The sequence below is a fragment of the Nelumbo lutea genome, chromosome 7 (assembly GCF_056320005.1).
Source record: "Nelumbo lutea isolate HS-2025 chromosome 7, American lotus-T2T, whole genome shotgun sequence".
In the NCBI taxonomy this organism is placed as follows: domain Eukaryota; kingdom Viridiplantae; phylum Streptophyta; class Magnoliopsida; order Proteales; family Nelumbonaceae; genus Nelumbo; species Nelumbo lutea.
The window spans coordinates 22,740,875-22,759,010 of record NC_142690.1 but is presented as its reverse complement, the minus strand read 5'-3'; the positions used below and the strand labels follow the sequence as shown (position 1 = coordinate 22,759,010).

Here is an 18,136-nt window from a genome sequence, read left to right as displayed (position 1 = left end):
AGACAGTGTCTTCAGACGCGCCTCAGAGCTTCTCCTCCTAAGTTACAGTGACCCCATCTTCCCCAACAATTTTTAGAACGTTAATCTGCAATGGAGGCGGAAGCAAGCATGACTTCGATCAAAATGATGAACCAAAATCTTGTTCAACTAGACCAGTTCGATGGAGCACATTTCAGTCGATGGCAAGACAAGATGATTTTCTTTCTGACCACACTAAAACTATACTATCTGTTGGATCCGAATCTGCAATCACTTCCTGTACCCACTGACAAAGACTCTGAGAAACTAAAGAAGGAAAGAGCAAAACGGGAAGATGACTCACTTCTGTGCCGAGGACACATACTGAATGCCTTATCAGACCGGCTCTACAACTTCTACAAGGAACTTGCATCTCCAAAAGAAATCTGGAAGGCCCTGAAATTCAAATACAAGGTGCAAGAAGCAGGTACGAATAAGTATCTTATTGCAGAATACTTTGACTTCACCATGAACGACCATAAACCTGTACTGGAACAAGTTCATGAACTACAGGTGATAGTCAATAAAATTCGATCCCTTGACATCATCATTCCTTAATCTTTCCAAGTGAGAGCAATCATTGCCAAACTTCCACCCTCTTGGAAGGATTACAGGAAGAAGCTTCTACACAAGGCTGAAGAACTTACCTTGGAGCAAATTCAGCAACACCTTCATATTGAAGAAGAGTCTCAGTTTAGAGACAATAAGGATAAAACCCTGGTTGAAAGGAAAAATAGAACACTTTTAGAAATGATAAACTGCATGTTGTTAAAAGCTAATGCACCCTTAAACCTATGGGGGGAAGCACTCCTAACAGCCTGCCATTTACATAACAGAATTGTTTCTAGAGTTAATAACAAATGCCCATATGAATTATGGACAGGAAGAAAACCTAATTTAGCATATTTAAAAGTGTGGGGGTGCTTAGCATATTATAGAGTTCCAGATCCTAAAAGAACCAAATTAGGACTCAGAGCTAAGAAAAGTATGTTTGTTGGATATGCAGAACATAGCAAGGCCTATAGGCTTCTAGACTTAGAGTCCAACATAATAATTGAAACTATAGATGTTTAATTCTTTAAAAATAAACTGTGTTCTGAACCTGTAGAAAATGAATCCACAGGAAATGACAGAGAAACTCAAATCTCAATACTTGTTGATAATAATGAGACTGAATGAAGAAATGACACAACTATAACACCTACAATAGGACTTGGAAGAAGTCAAAGACAAAAAACAGAGAAACACTTAGGTTCAGATTTTATCTCTACTCAGTCAATTGTATTTTTGGTTGAGGCTGATAGAGAGAAGATTTTAAATAAAATACCCATTGTCCTAAACATTGAAAATGATCCAAAAACCTATAGTGAGGCCATGACCTCTAGAGATGCTGCCTTTTGGAAGGAAGCTATAAATGATGAAATTGATTCAATAATGTCAAATAACACATGGGTACTAGTAGATCTGCCTCCATGATCAAAACCAATAAAATGTAAATGGGTGTTTAGAAGAAAATACAACACTGATGAAACCGTGCAAACTTTTAAGGCTAGATTGGTAGCCAAAGGATTTAGTCAAAAAGAAGGGATTGATTACTTTGACACCTATGCACTAGTGGCTAGAACAACTTCTATTAGAACACTTATAGCATTAGCATCCATTTATTACTTATCTGTTCACCAAATGGATGTTAAAACTGCTTTTTTAAATGGTGATTTAAATGAAGAGGTTTACATGGAACAACCAGAAGGATTTGTTCTTCCTGAAACGAGAAGAAAGTCTGTAAACTGGTTAAATCACTATATGGATTAAAACAAGCACCTAAACAGTGGCATGAGAAATTTGATTCTTGCATTCTAGCTTTTGGTTTTAAACATAATAGTGCTGATAGATGCATCTACTCAAAATTCATTGAAAATTATAGAGTAATTGTGTGTCTTTATGTGGATGATATGCTTATTGTGGGTACAAATATGGTTGGCATAAATGAAACTAAAAACTACTTATCCTCTGTTTTCAAGATGAAAGATTTAGGAGAAGTAGATACCATCTTGGGAATAAAAGTTAAAAAGCATAGTAGGGGCTATGCATTAAGTCAATCACATTATATTGAGAAAGTACTTGAGAAATTTAAGCATTTAGGGTTTAAAGAATATAGCACGCCATATGATTCTAGTATAAAACTAGTAGAAAATACTAGTAGAGCAATTGCACAACTTGAGTATGCTAGTGCAGTAGGGAGCTTGATGTATGTTATGCTTTGTACCAGACCTGATATTGCATTTACAATAAGTAAACTCAGTCGGTTTACAAGTAATCCCGGTGCAGAGCACTAGAAGGCAATTGGGAGAGTTCTTGGGTATCTCAAAAGAACCCTGGAACTTGGCTTGTTTTATTGTGATTATCCAGCTGTACTAGAATGGTACACTGATGCAAGTTGGATTACCGGTAATGGAGATAACAAGTCCACATCTGGATGGATTTTTGTCCTTGGTGGGAGTGCGATCTCTTGGGCATCCAAGAGATAAACTTGTATATCTCACTCAACCATGGAATCCGAATTCATAGCTTTAGCGGCTGCTAGAAAAGAGGCTGAATGGATTAGGAATTTATTATTGAATATAAAACTTTGGCCTAGTCCTATGCCTCCAATTTCCATTTACTATGATAGTGAGGCAACTATGTCAAGGGCCTACAGTGATACCTACAATGGTAAGTCCAGACATATAAGTCTGAGACATGAATTTGTTAAGCAACTGATTTAAGATGGAGTCATCACTATAACATATGTGAGGTCAAGTAAAAACTTGGTTGATCCTCTTACCAAGGGTTTAACTAGAGAATTGGTAAGAATGGCAACAAAAGAGATGGGATTAAAACTCTTAGTCACCTGTAATGGTAACCCAACCTGAACTGAAAATCCATCAGTATTGGGCTTAATGGGTAACAACAAGTTACATCAATGTGATTGTTAGCACTGACATTGAGAAATTTCCCATCACAACATAAACAGTACTATCCGTTATGATGAGAGGTTGAGATAAACTCTTAATGAAGTTCTGAAATGTGTCAAATAACGGAGCACATAGTGGAACTTCACCTATGTGAACATAAAAGTGGTGCCGCTTCTCATGAGGGTTTGGGTTTGCTCTCGGGATTGTTCATGAAACCAGGAAAGAAGCACATGGCCATAACAGTGCTGAGCAAAATTTGAAACTCTTGCAGAGACTGAACATTTTTATGTGTATAGGTGTCTCCGGTCTGTCTTGAGAGTAGTTGGTTTAATGTTTTACCACCAATAATTTTGACAAGGCTCTGAGATAACTATACTAACAAGAGGTTTAAGTTGATAAACACATTTTGTATGTATAACTGTGTCATAGTAGTTTGGATTGAGAGAGAACTATGTAATTGATCAATCAATGTGGGGGATTGTTGGATTTTAATCTCATAAGAGATTAAATCCAATGGGTTTGATTGGTCAATTACATGAGAAATTGCACCTGTACACTTGTTTGAAAAAATTTGTATTTCTCTTACAAAAAACTCAGTTTTGAACTTGTCCCACATTGAAAAATTATAAATTTTGTTTTCAATATTTCAATAGGAGTTGATTTACACTCCTTATAATTAGTAGAGGAGAGTATGGGGATTCGATACCACGCAACGCGCGTGCACGCGTGTGTGTGGCACAATGAGGCGCTTTAGAGGTGCACTTTGCTCGCACTTCGCGCGCACCCGCGTGGCTTGCAATGGGTGGCTTTGGTTTTGGTACGTTGATGACCGTTGATCACCATTGATGAGATCAACGGTCACGATTCGATCGGGTGTGATCAAGAGGCACAATTCAAAGTTAACAGTTACCAATTGTTAACAGCTTTTTAAACAGTCACAATGGTTGAAATTGTGACTGTTCAAGGTGCCTTCTCCTCATACCTCTTCACAAGTTATTTAAGGAGCATGAATCAGACTCCAAAAACACAATTTCAAAATTCACTACTTCTCTCTCTCTCAGTCCGGTCTATTACAGTCTCACTGAAGGTTTCTTTGGAGAATCTTCAACTTTGCTGGTTGCAGATTATCGCCCAAGGTTCTGTTGTATCTTGGGAACGAATTTGCCTATAACCCAACAACAAACTCAGTGGGGGCAAATAACGTTCTAAAGACAGTGTCTTTAGACGCGCCTCAGAGCTTCTCCTCCTAAGTTACAGTAACCCCATCTTCCCCAACAAGAGGAAAGCATCACCATGATTGAGATGAAGCTCGCTAATGTCAAGGCTAGGATGGAGACTATTGAGGGGTACGCCGACTAGGTAAAGGAAGAGATAGCTGAGGCCAAGGCCATTGGGGTGGTTGGGTACATGGCCTTTGAGCATTACAAGCAAGACATGTTTGACTATGACAGTATATCATACCTCAATGGGTTCTATGTTTGCCAGGAGTAGGTGCTGTCTAGCGATCCTTCCTAATTGGACAACAAGAAGCTTGACCCCTTTCTCGATGCTGAGGACAAGGTTATAGGTAAGAACAGGACCGGGGGCAGCAGTGAAGGGATAGCCAAGGCCCAAAGTTGTATAGGCAACGCCAGCTCTGGTGGGGGCGTGGTCAAGGAGAGGTCTGGCACAACTGTTCATCTATTTTGTTTCAATACGTTTATTTACCATCCAAAAATAAAATTTTTTAATGGATCACTCAACTCTTGTTGATGGATGATGGTAAAAAATAGGGTTTCTCAAGAGTGATATATTGCAACTTGCAAAATCTGGTTTCTCATCTTTGATTGTTACCTTTGCTTCACCTCTCTCTCTCTCTCTCTCTCTCTCTCTCTGCTTGCTAAAGAATCAATATGAACATTTAGAACTTGATCAAATTCTAGTTGCAATCCATTTTCAGCCTCTGAACGATTTATATACTGTCTGAATTTTCCACGCATTACTATTATATGTTTTGTAGTACATAATCATAATCTAATAACTGTCAGGAAATCCTTTTACAAAGAACTTTTCTTTATTCATGTTCCATGAAATTCACACATTCAAGCTTCTTGACAAATACAAGCAGAACTTCTGGAGGAACTAATCTATGTTTTCCAGCAATAATAATACGGAAAACAAAGGTAAAGCCATGCCCACACCGATTTCTAAGGGGAAAATACAAAAAAAAAAAGAAGAAATAATATACTAAAAGATTAAAAAATTGTAGCAGGCATGAGTACAATATCTAACAAGGTATCTTGCCGAAGAGATGATCATCACGGCTTCTCTAACATTAACCTCCATTCACATCTTGCATATCATCTTCAGTTTTCCAAACCACATCCTTTAGGCAGGTTGAAAGATTTTTATAGAACTGCAAGGAGGCATAGGTTAAAATATTTTTAGGAGAACCAGAAGCAATTTTTAGCAGGGATATTATGCAATGACAAATATACCTCTTTCGGTCTTTCCTACTGAATATAAGGGCATGGATGAATGATTTCATATGCTTGTTGGTCTTTTATCCTTATGGTAAACCAAGGATATATTTAGAATAATCTAAGCTCAGAAATATTAACTACATGACTGAGCCAGATAGGGGTCACTCAGGAGCCAAGGTATATATAACACACATCATTCCCTTTCCAAATTACCACTAATAGTCACAGTAGACGTGCATAAAATATTAATGATGGGTCATGAAACACAAGAATCAATGAATTGCCCATCTCATCAATTGCTGACCCAATTCCTCATTTTCATCCAATGAATCAAGCAAATGGATATTGTTGTCGGGTGTCCATTTTGAACTTTTTTTATTTAGATTCCTTTTTACTGAATAAGGACAATTGCTTGGTGCAGTGGTAAAAATCTCAGGTTGACAAACATAAAGACATTGGTTCAAGTCTGAGATTGGATACTTTGTGCAGAAAGAAGAAAAAGAAAGAGAAAATGTCAAAGGTTAGGTCCATATCCAGTCTACCCCTCCCAAGACCCCAGATAGCTAGGAGCCTAGGACCAACATTGGGAAATTACCTTTTTCTCTAATGAAAGAGTTTTCTAAGATAAAGTATTCTAGGATACCAATTTTAGGATGATTCTTGGGACCACCATTTTATTAATTCAAAGAGAACTGCTGTAAAACCGACTTGTGTTGCTCATGACCCAGAAAGGGTTCAAATAGATTACAACCAAAGCACCAAAACTAAAACTAAATAAGCAGACAACTATGCCAGATCTATGTATGATTGTAATTCCAATTCAACGAGTTGGGATCTCCTACCAACAAAACATGTTCCAAGCCCCTACCAACTCCATCTAACACCGCATATCTCACCATTAGTCTGGGACCCACCATAAAAGTGGGATCTGACATGAATGAGATGTGTGGTATCAGATCATGTTGGTAGGGAGTTCAGAGTTGGAACGTGTTTTGTTGATAGGAGATTTGGACTCCAATTCAACATACCTCAAGGTATCTTTCCAAAGTTGGAAAATGCCATTCTACTAAGTCTTACAAAAAATACAGAACACCCAATACCCATATTTCTCAACATATTTTAAGCTGCTATGTAGAATTTTAAGATGTCCGAGTTTCACCATGAGATGGGTACACCAAAGATTCCAATCCAATATTGAGGCAATCTTTGGATGGCTTAGATCCTAGGGACAATCACCAAATTAATGACCTTCAGGATTGTCCTAATATTTACCTACAAAGAATAAGGAAACTCTGGATGTCAAGCGTTAAATGGCATAACTATTCAAGGTTAGGAAAGTGAAAGAATTAGAATTTGAGATCACCTTGTCCATCCGGTTCCTCAACATTGTTTCACAACTTGGTATCAATGGGAAGATCTGATTAGAATTTGCAGTGGATGATTGCCTCTTGCTATCTACCCACTAGACATGAAGCTTTGTTCCTGGGGTGTTTATTTTAGGTGGTTCTAAAGGTGTTGAAAAGGTGATTTCAGAAACCAGATGAACACAGACACAAGAATCAGAATCTGACACGTCCAGGAGTCTGTCTTGGCAAGATGAAAAAAAGGACTTGTTGACATGTCTATAAACAATTATAAACTGCAAAAATATTCCATATTTTGTTGAATTTTAACATTAATGCTAACCGTTCATTTATGACAAATAAGCAATAAGAGAAAGGAAAATGTCACATAGAAATGTACAACAATCCATGAAGTGTCTTCAAGTCCAACATGTGTCTAGCAGACACTTCATGTACTTAAGAGAGTCCATGCAACACTGGCTATAACTAGACAATGTTTAACAGATTTTAAGAGAATCAATTATTTCTTTTGAGTGCTTTTCCCTTGATGTTTTAGAGGTATTTGAGATGGATTAATAATCCACGAAGGATTTCCAAGAAAGAAAAAAGAATCTATAATTTTTTTTGGGTAGAATTATTTTTACAAAAACAAAGTAGTAGTCTCCATGAAATCAGAAACATGAAGGTATACCACTTGTGACAAATGACAATGAAGGACTTAAGCTTATTAGTAACAATAGGTTATGACACACTGCACATCAAGAATTCTTCTCAAACTAAAATGGTATGACAGCAAACTCATACTATATCTCTAATGGAAGGAACTACTTAAATATCCAAAAATTACCATATACAATATGAAAACACAACTTACAACTGTATGCCATGTGATTAACTTCTCTATGTATCATGTATTTTTCTCCAAAACCAGAGGAAGAGGGTACCTTGTGGAACTCCAAAGTGTCTCCTTTCGCTTTTCGTACCTCAACCATATGAAGAGAAGGTGCCACCTGGAATACCTGAGCAAATGGAGGATATTGTAAGTATGTTTTTGTAATTGAAACAAATTTTGTAACTTCATTTTTATCCAGTATCTCTGTTTCAAATAAATACCTCTGTAGCGACATTCAAGTTTCCCTTTCGACCTGCTTTTATATTTTCCAGCCTCATCTGAAACAAAGCATATACTTTTTAACGACACAGATTGGGTCTATGAATATTATCTTACAGGAAGTTCCAACTGGGCATGTAATATATGGTATACACTTTCCTTACCTTGTAGTTTTTCTTGTGAACATCAAATCCAAGAGGTTTTGCAGCTTCTTCAATCTTATTGATAATTTCATCTGCAGGAGATTTTGATGTAAATCTTGTTTCCCTCTTGAATTCCTGTCCAGATGAAATAAAAATGAAATACTGTTAACAACTTTCTGGAAAAAATAGAATCTTAAAAGTTTGTTTTTGAACATGGTTAAAATTCAATCAATGAGCAGAGATCATGTAAAGATGTCAAATATCATGGGTACAGCTTCATATATAAGAACACAAATGATTCATCTGATAAGCTAACTAAAAAATAATCAATATATTTGATGGTCTCCAACTAAAGACATTTGGACTTTCTTTTTCACTGTTCATAAGCCGTTGCATTAAACAAAAGTCACCCCAACGAAATTAAAATGAAGATAATGATAGATATAAATCCCCCATTCCTTCAGATTCATCTGAAAATTTACATAAAATCCCCTATAGGCAGGACCAGTTTTCAAAGCTCCACATTGCTGAAAAAATTGACACGGGAAAATGGGGATATCTCAAGGATATATCATACTTGAAATAATGGAAAATATGAATAAATAGGGAAAACATTAATAGGAAATTGACAAACTAGTAGATGTGCATAACTAGTGACGTAAAGATAAGATCCATCAAAACCCAAAATATAGCTATCTAGATTTTTTGTTTTTCATTTTTATAAGGTATAAAGTGTATTAAACAGAAAGGGCCAATTACATTACTAGAAACCATGGGCTGCTTATTTTCTTCTCTCTTTTACAATTTTCTTGGATTAGCAACAGAAAAACATTTTATTGTTAGATAAATCTAAATTCTAAAAGAACGTAAGTAAATACCCTAAGATTTGCAATAGAAAGATGATCATAGGCATTGTATTTGTGTCATTTTTAAGAATGCCTCACTAAGGGAAAACATAGAAATATAGAGAAAAACTACATATTAAAATTTTACATCATGACTAATGTTGCTTTACAAACCAAATTTTACAAAGGCCAGAAGAAACCCTAATTTATCTGCAGATATCTTCCTCTCCTTCCCATTGTGGGATCTCTAATAGCCACTCTCCCTCTACCTCACTAGTTTAGAAGAATGTGTGCAATTATGGGATTGTCTTAATTTTATGTACTTATTTGTATTTTAGAATAGTGGAGTTGCCTTAGTTATTTCACATGTGAGCATTTGTAATGGTCTTAGGGATGTTTTGGTCATTTTGCAGGTTCCTTGTAGGATCATGTACACGAGTGATTCTTCTAGTCATATGTTGAGACCCAAACACTCCCTCCGAACCCAACTATAGGAGTGGAGCAGGCCACCACCGAGCAGCATTTCACTAGAAGACAAAGAGGCTAGCATGACACGCGGCAGAGCCTCTCGGAGTTAGTTACACTGCCACCAGAAGATATTCTCTCCATGATTGCATACATGTAGGCCAACTATATAAGGCCCTGATCATGTAATAAGTGGCGTGAATGAGTATCCCTTTCCTCTCTCTCTTTGAGTCATTTTCTTCCTACCTTTCCCCTTTCCCTCCCATCTTCTGTTTCAGGAGGTTAAGCCACCCTTGAAGGGGCTTCTGAGGTGAACGGTAACTCATCAGATTAGTATCAGAGCCAGGCTATCCAAATCCCAGGCTTCACGATGCCACAAACACATTCCACTACCGTGGATGAAAGGGTCGACCAACTTGAGGTTGGATTTCACCAGGTGCTGAACGAACTCAAGGAACTCAAAGTGTTCGTCTCCAGCTTCGTCTCTCGACAATAGTTCGGCGAGACCAGTCACCTAGCAAGAGCGGAAGCCTCTGCTTCCAGTAGCCAAAGAACAGGGGATTACCCCACTGGAAAAGTCACTAAGATCAACTTTCCCAACTATTCCGGTGGAGATCCCATTCCTTGGATCGTCCGAGCAGAAAGATATTTCGAATACCACGAAACTCCCGCACACTAGCATGTCTCCATCACCTCCATTCATCTAGAAGGAGACGCGATTCTATGGCTCCAGTGGTATCGCTGGAATCATCCCCAAGTAACTTGGGCGGAGTTCACCGAAGCTTTGTGCATCCGCTTTGGGCCAACAGTGTTCGTGGACTACAACGAGCTGATCACCCGGTTGAAGCAGACTGGAACGGTAGCAGAGTACCAGCTCGAGTTTGAGCGGATGGCAACCAGGGTACACAGTTGGCCGAAGAAAGCCTTAGTAGGATGTTTTGTGGGAGGTCTCAGAGAGGATATCCGTCTGGAGGTGAGGGCTCTCCGTCCGGCGACTGTCATGGCTGCGGTGGGATTGGCTTGTCTGCAAGAAGAAAGAATCGACAACCTTCGTAAAGCTAGCAAACCGACCTGCCTGAATTTGAAGACTCCTCCACGGGTCGATCAGCAGTCCATGAAACCGGCTGGGGATCATCAGAAGCCCATATTGCCCCGGCCCACTATGCCCTTCAAACGTCTCTCATGGGCTGAGATGCAAGCCCAACGTGAGAAAGGCCTTTGTTATAACTGTGATGATAAGTTTGGACCGGGCCATAAATGCCGGGTCCAGCAGGTGTTTCTCCTACACACAGAGGAAGAGCCGAAAGAGACAAACCCAAAGCACTTAAATGATTGTGATTGACAGTGGCTCTACCGTGATGGTTTTGATTGATAGTGGCTCTACCCTGAATTTCATCACTTGCCGTTTGGCTAAGCAGCTAGGTATGACCATACAACCCATTCCTCTCTTTTCAATCCATGTGGCTAATGGGAGTCAGATGTCGTGAAATGGTGTATGTAAGAAGGAAAAAATCCTCATACAGGGCCATAATTTTGTGGTGGATCTCCACCCATTGGATTTCTCGGGGGCTAATATTATTTTGGGGGTTCATTGGTTGCGTGGCCTGGGACCTGCTCTATGTGATTGGGCCAAAATGACAATGGATTTTCACCAGGACGACCAATCTTGTCATTTACAAGGGGTGCGGCCCCCTAGTCCACAAAGTGACACTTTAGCCTCCACGGTACGGGCCTCCAAGGGTGTTGGCCAACCCATATTTAGGCACTTAGGCATTCGGCCCATAGTCCCAATTTTGGACAACCAACGCTGTGTTCACCCCATAGAAGCCCAACACATGGCCTTATGATTGATACTCGATCCGTTTGGCAATGTATTCAAGGAGCCGAACCAATTACCTCCACCCCGGGCTCGTGATCATCAGATACCTCTCTTACCCGATTCTAATCCGACCAATGTGAGGCCATATAGATACCCTTACTTTCAGAAGCTAGAAATTGAGAAGGCAGTGAGAGAACTATTGGAAAAAGGGCATATATAGACCAGCACCAGCCCTTTTTCATCTCCTGTACTCTTAGTAAAGAAGAAGGATGGTAGTTGGCACTTTTGCATAGATTACTGGGCCTTTAATCAGATTACTGTGAAGGACAAGTTTCCTATACCCCTCATTGATGAACTAGTGGATGAGTTAGGAGAGGCACGAGTGTTCTCCAAATTAGACCTACGGTCCAGGTATCATCAGATTCGAGTCCACCAGGCTAACATCCACAAGACGACCTTTAGGACCCACGATGGCCATTATGAGTTTTTGGTTATGCCTTTTGGACTCACAAACGCCCCCTTCACCTTTCACGCCCTCATGAATGACATCTTTAGGCCATTTCTAAGGCGATTTATTCTGGTGTTTTTCAATGATATTCTGCTATACAACAGGGATTGGGACACACATATGGAACATCTGAAACTCACCCTCACAACTCTAAAGGGGCTAATGTTACATGCCAAAATGACAAAGTGTTCCTTTGGACAAGGACAAATTCAGTACTTAGACCATGTGGTTGCAGCAAGTCGGTTCATGGCAGACACAGAAAAGGTAGACGACATCCAGAAGTGGCCCAAGCCCACTACTGTAAATGCTTTGCGGGGCTTTCTTGGGCTTACCGGATATTATAGGCGCTTCATTAAGGGGTATGGGCTTATGGCTGCCCCTCTAACGCGTCTATTAAAGAATGATTCCTTCAGTTGGACTGATAAAGCCCGACGGGCTTTTGAAGACTTGAAGACAACAGTTTCCAACCCTCCAGTCCTCACTCTTCCAGACTTCTCTCAGCCCTTTGAAATAGAATGTGATGCGTCGGGTGTAGGAGTAGGGGCTGTCTTGATGCAAAAAGGGCAGCCCATTGCTTATTTCAGCAAGGCTCTCTCAGCAGCTCACCAAAGTCAGTCCACTTATGTCAAAGAAATGATGGTTGTGGTCATGGCAGTGCAAAAGTGGTGTGCATACCTATTGGGACGCCAATTTGATATTAGGACAGACCAACGAAGTTTGAAGTACATAGCAGAGCAAAGGGTGCACATCCCGGAGTAGCAAAATGGCTTAGTAAACTGATGGGCTTTGACTACCTTATAGAATATAAGCCGGGGCCCACAAACAGAGTAGTTGATGCCTTGTCACGAGTAGAAGAGTTAGCCCATCTGACCTGCTCTTAGCCCAACTTCCCTTTGTTTGAAGCTATACGGCAAGAAGCTAGGTCTGATCCGCAGTTGCAAGTCATTAGAGATAAGCGGATGTGAGACCCTTCACAAGTTGCTGATTACCAAGTTGTGGGGCCTGATCTTTTCTTTAGGGGTCGGTTTGTTGTTGCCCAGAATTCGGCCCACAAAGCTAAACTGCTAAAAGTTTGTTTCATGACTCCGCCTTGGAAGGGCACTCAAGGGTGCTACGGACCCTAAAGAGGCTCAACAACCACTATCATTGGGTAGGAATGCGTAAGGATGTATTACAATATGTATCCGAATGCCAAACCTGCCAACAACAGAAATACTCGTCACAGTCTCCCGCTGGCCTTCTACAACCTCTCAAGATTCCAGATCAAGTGTGGGAAGACCTTTCCATGGACTTCATCATGGGTCTTCCTCGTTCTGCAGGAAAGGAGGTTATCATGGTAGTGGTTGACCGTCTCACCAAGTGTAACCATTTCTCTGCATTACCTCACCCTTACACTGCAGCAATGGTGACTGACATCTTCATCCGGGACGTCGCCAAGCTGCATGGAACTCCAAGATCCATTGTCTCAGATCGGGACCCTGCTTTCCTGAGATCATTCTAGAAGGAATATTTTCAGTTGCAAGGAACCCAACTGCATCCCTCCACGAGTTATCATCCGTAGACTGATGGGCAAACTAAAGTTCTTAATCATTGCTTGGAAGCCTACCTTAGATGTTTCATAGGGGAAAAGCCTCGACAGTGAGCTCACTGGCTTCTGTGGGCAGAATACTGGTACAATTCGACTTATCATCCGGTTGCTGGAATGACACCCTTCAAAGCTATTCATGGCAGAGAACCTCCTCCCATATTACCTTACGAATATGGGTCATCCAAGGTGGCAAAAGTAGAGACCTGTCTAATTGCGAGAGACGAGATTCTTAGATTGCTTAAGTCCAACTTGACAAAAGCCCAACAACAAATGAAGGCCCACTATGACACACACCACCGCTCGTTAGAATTTCAGGTGGGTGACTTCGTTTACCTTAAGATCCAATCTTACTGCCAGATCTCAGTAGTAAGACGGGCTTGGCACAAGCTAGCACTCAGGTATTATGGGCCTTATAAGGTACTAGAGACAATGGGCCTTGTTGCTTATCGGTTGGACCTCCCTGCAACCTCAAAGCTTCATCCAGTGTTTCACATCTCACTTCTTAAGAAGGCGGTGGGAAATCATACACATGTCTCACCCAACTTACCCCAATTCACTGAAGAAGGGGACATTGACACGGAGCCTATCAGAATTGTGGATTTCCGTTGGGTTCGATGAGGTGGTCAGGTTGTGCCAGAAGCCAAGGTAGAATGGGCTGGGCTTCCTCTAGATGATGCCACTTGGGAACCTTATCTTAGGCTGAATGAGAGGTTTCCAAACCTAGACCTTGAGGGCAAGGTCAATGCTAAGGGGGGAGAAATTGTTGGGACCTAAACACACCCTCCAAACCCAACCATAGGAGTGGAGCAGGCCACCACCGAGCAGCATTTCACTAGAAGACAGAGAGGCTAGCGTCACATGCGGCAGAGCCTCCCAAGGTTAGTTACATTGCCACCAAAAGATATTCTCTCCATGATTGCATACATGTAGGCCAGCTATACAAGGCCCTGATCATGTAATAAGTGGCATGAATGAATATCCCTTTCATCTCTCTCTGAGTCATTTTCTTCCTACCTTTCCCCTTTCCCTCCCATCTTTTGTTTCAGGAGGTTAAGCCACCCTCGAAGGGGCTTCCAAGGTGAGCGGTAACTCATCATCATATCAGTTATGTTTAACTTTAAAAAGGGAATTTTGCTGATCCTATATGTGTGTGTATGTTTTGAATTAAAAACATGGATAATGATATTCTATGTGAAAGTTTCTTTATTGTTGCAATGGTAAGTGATTCCTATAAACCTTTGAGTGATTCTAGGTGCTTGTTGAAACACTTTGGGTTTCAATTATTCTTTCATTCTCTTACTTCCTCTACAAGTTTACTATTCTAGCATCAATCGGCCATCAAAGACCTGGTGAAAAGACTTACCAAGCATTCATCAACATCTCAACATTCATAAATTGATAAAAAATTAATTCAACATTCATAAAGGTTTAATATTGATCCCAAATACATTTTTTCATCAATTTTATCAATGTGTAAAATTTCCCATCTCATTGGTTTCATCTTTGTAACAAACCACCTACTGGTCCTACCAAACTTCATCCCAAAACTCTACCTAGAACCCTAGTTTCTGTAATCCTTCAGATTTTCTTTACAAAGAAATATTTTATAATTATGTACAAAATCTACTCAGGACTTCCAAAACTAGTTGCCCTTGCAAAATTTCATTGAAAAAAGTTTAACCATAAACCTATTTTTCTCAACTTGAGCTTTTCATAGTTTTGGGGCAAACTTGCAATTGGTGATTAAACCTTAAGACCCTTCCTATGTATCCCAACTATTCTAATGACTGCACTAATGGAATGAACCTAGTGTAAGAAGAAGTCTCTAACAAAGTATGTGGAGAACCAAAGAAACATGAGTTTAATTGGTAAAAAATGAAGGAAACATGGCTCTTGATAGAGTAAAATGGCATAACTGCATTCATAAGCTGACCCCAAATAGTTTGGATCAGTACATTTAAAACCAACCTGGAAACAAAGCCTCTTTTCCGTCCAGGTGGCAGGTCAATGGTTCAACCTCTGACATCATAAATTAAATAAAAAAAATATAAAAACGGATAAAAATGCAGAAAACATAGAAAATTACAGAAAAATGGGCATGCCTCTAATATTATATATTCATCATATTAAACAAAAATAAGTGTGATAAATGAGAATAATTGTCATTAATGATGGAAATGGATAAAAATAGAATAAATATCTAACCCATGAGATCATGACTCACTCAGTGGGTCAAAGGTTCAATGGTTCAACCATCCATGTTACTGGGTCATTAACTGAGTCAACAACTTTTTTTTGCAAGTGAAGGGTTCAGGGGTGAAACAGACCCAAAAATCTGGCCGGTGAACAGTCAACCAGTCGAAAACTTGATGGTTCGACTGCAGGTTGTAAACATCGGTTGGTATTAGGGCTGAGTCAGTTGTGTTCAGCTTAATTAAAGTGAATAATTGCACGGTCTTCAAACAACAACCACATTACTAACATAGACTCAAGAATTTACTTGTATATTAGGAAGGGGACTTTTTTTGGATCAACACAAACAGCACCCTATTCCATGTAAGAAAAATAACACTTTTGTATGTATACAGCTTTTTAGAACGTGATCAGCTAACCATATAGAAATACTTGAAGCATGCAAACCTGTTCTATCTCAAACAAATTTCCGAGATTAAGCCCCTTTGACATAGAAATAAGTTCAAATGCATTCATAGCAGTTGGCTTTTCTTCTTCCTTCTTCTCTGTCACATGATGTTCCTGGTAGAGTGCAAGAAAAGTAAATGTTACAAAGAATATCTACTTCAAAGTACCTAAGATAATTTATTTTTCATAACACCATTGTAACTTCTAATAGAAATTTGTCAAGGCACATATTAGACTCACTTCTGAGTCCTTGAAAACAGCTTCTACATCATCCAAGTTTGTATCATCTTTCTCCTCAAACACTGGGGGCTTAAAATCTTTCTTAAACCATTCATCCTCCAATATTTCTGGTACAGTAATGCGCTGTAAATGGTAAACTTAATTAATATTTCTAGTCTAGAAAGGTAAAACAACTAAAAAAATATTTCCCACACATAAAATGACAGACAGGGTGTCTTGCATGATATAAAGGAAAATTGTGTGACACTCCTAGATATACACACAAAGCTTGGGGATATCTCTATATTATGAAAGTTAAATTTAATACATTACCCAAGATGTTGATTACTTGCAAGACATTCGAATGAATTTTTAATTAACAAACATCAAAAGGTAAAGTATAATGATTAATTTTCTTTTCTTTTATAGCAAAGTAAACTTTGGTAAAAAAGAAAACAAAATCTACCAAAAAAAAGGTGTTTAGAGACGAAAACATAGAAATTCCAAAAGTGTCTCACTATGAAACTACACAAAAATCATGTATATGGCTGTACATAATCAACTATGATATCCAAATAATTACAAAAGTTCTGACCAAAAGAGCATCTCACTCTAATCTCCCTCAATTCTATTACTCCTTCATTGATTTCATAATTTTTTTATCAATTTGGTTGATTCCATAGTCGATACCTTAGAACCTCTTGTTTCATTTTATTCATGATTGCTTTGTTTGTCTACTATTTGGAGTAATGTCCTGTTATTAAATTTTAGGGACTGTGTTCCCTATTTTTTCTCCTCTAGACACACAAAACTTGTGGTTACAGACGACTACTACACTTAAAAGTGTGTACATATGAATCATCACATATGCATAAATAGATGGACTGAGAAAACTCAAATTGACGCCTCTGAAGGAGGAATTCTGTCTAGAAACCTATTCAGTACTTAGGTAGGGCAAAAATCTGCATAAATTGCATGCAAAATCTTGAAAGATTAATGCAGGTAAAGTGGCATTGCTACTTGAATATAAAATCTTATGTGATAAATATGGCAAAAGTAGTAATGCCTTTGATAGAGCATGATTTAAGTTTTTTTTTTTTTTTTCTAAAAAAGCCATGATTAAGTTATTTCAAGGTCACAATCACGTAGATATGCAAGCACAGTGATGGGAAAATGCTTCATGGCAGTGAGAAGACTGATCTTCAACTGAACATTACATGGAGCAGATGGTAATTTTGACCAAAAAAGTGGATACTACAAAATTTTTACACAAGCTCACTAGCCTAAAAGAATTATTCTCTTATACAGCTAGAATTGTTAATTTTGATTTTTGCATGTATTTTGAAATTCGTGCACCTAACTTGACATGAGGTTGGAAGAAAACTCTTTTTTTTTTTTTTGATAGATAAAAAATTCAATTGATTTCATTAGAAGCAAATGATAAATAGTCCATTACAAGCATCCCAAGGTTGGAAGAAAACTTTTGTTAAATATATTATATAATAAAATTAATTTTTAATACAAAACATAGAGAACAGAGATGGATTTATATAATCGTTATGAAGAACAAGTGAAGGGGTAAACTGGAATTTCTTCTTATTAGCCCATGCCATCAGGTTCTAGCCCAACATCAGAGATGCCAAAATAAAACTTTTAGGTGGAGTGTATTTTTACAATGCTCAAGTGGTTGCATGCACAAAAATACCAACTATGAGAAATCAACAGGTTCACATATAATATCTGAACATAGAATTAATCAAAGTTGGTATCTATAAATGGGAGTGGAAGATAGAGTGATCCAAAGAAATAGCAAAAGATCCCAATGTAGCACATTTAAGAGATAAACGTGCATATAACACCAGTAGGCTAGCTACATTCTCAACATTATAATTAAAAAAAATAATTAAGTGGAACTCCTTACAGTCATAGGGTTGGGGTCCAAGATTCGAGATATTAATTTCATTGCACTTAAAGAGAGCCAAGGTGGACAAGTAAATTCAGCAGCTGAAATCTGCATGGAC

The 18,136-nt window shown here is 38.8% G+C and overlaps 1 protein-coding gene and 1 long non-coding RNA gene across 5 annotated transcripts in view; both read right to left on the bottom strand.

Moving 5' to 3' along the window:
• Nucleotides 1–93: 93 nt before the first annotated feature.
• On the bottom strand, nt 94–735 carry LOC148845640 (uncharacterized). The gene is made up of 2 exons (XR_016102484.1): nt 666–735; nt 94–414 (listed from the first exon to the last, which is right to left on the bottom strand). It is a non-coding gene; the product is annotated as an uncharacterized LOC148845640 (long non-coding RNA).
• A 4,271-nt stretch (nt 736–5,006) lies between these two features.
• CIPK3 (CBL-interacting protein kinase 3) overlaps nt 5,007–18,136 on the bottom strand; it is a 31,514-nt gene continuing 18,384 nt past the window's right edge. For all 4 annotated transcript variants that reach the window (XM_088955757.1, XM_088955759.1, XM_088955758.1 and 1 more), the window contains 7 exons: nt 18,037–18,126; nt 16,137–16,259; nt 15,897–16,010; nt 8,053–8,166; nt 7,891–7,947; nt 7,722–7,796; nt 5,007–5,367 (listed from right to left, as the gene is read on the bottom strand). In XM_088955757.1, coding sequence (XP_088811883.1) covers nt 5,287–5,367; nt 7,722–7,796; nt 7,891–7,947; nt 8,053–8,166; nt 15,897–16,010; nt 16,137–16,259; nt 18,037–18,126 — 654 coding nt within the window. In that variant the 3' untranslated portion in view covers nt 5,007–5,286. The remainder of the gene's footprint in view (nt 5,368–7,721; nt 7,797–7,890; nt 7,948–8,052; nt 8,167–15,896; nt 16,011–16,136; nt 16,260–18,036; nt 18,127–18,136) is intronic.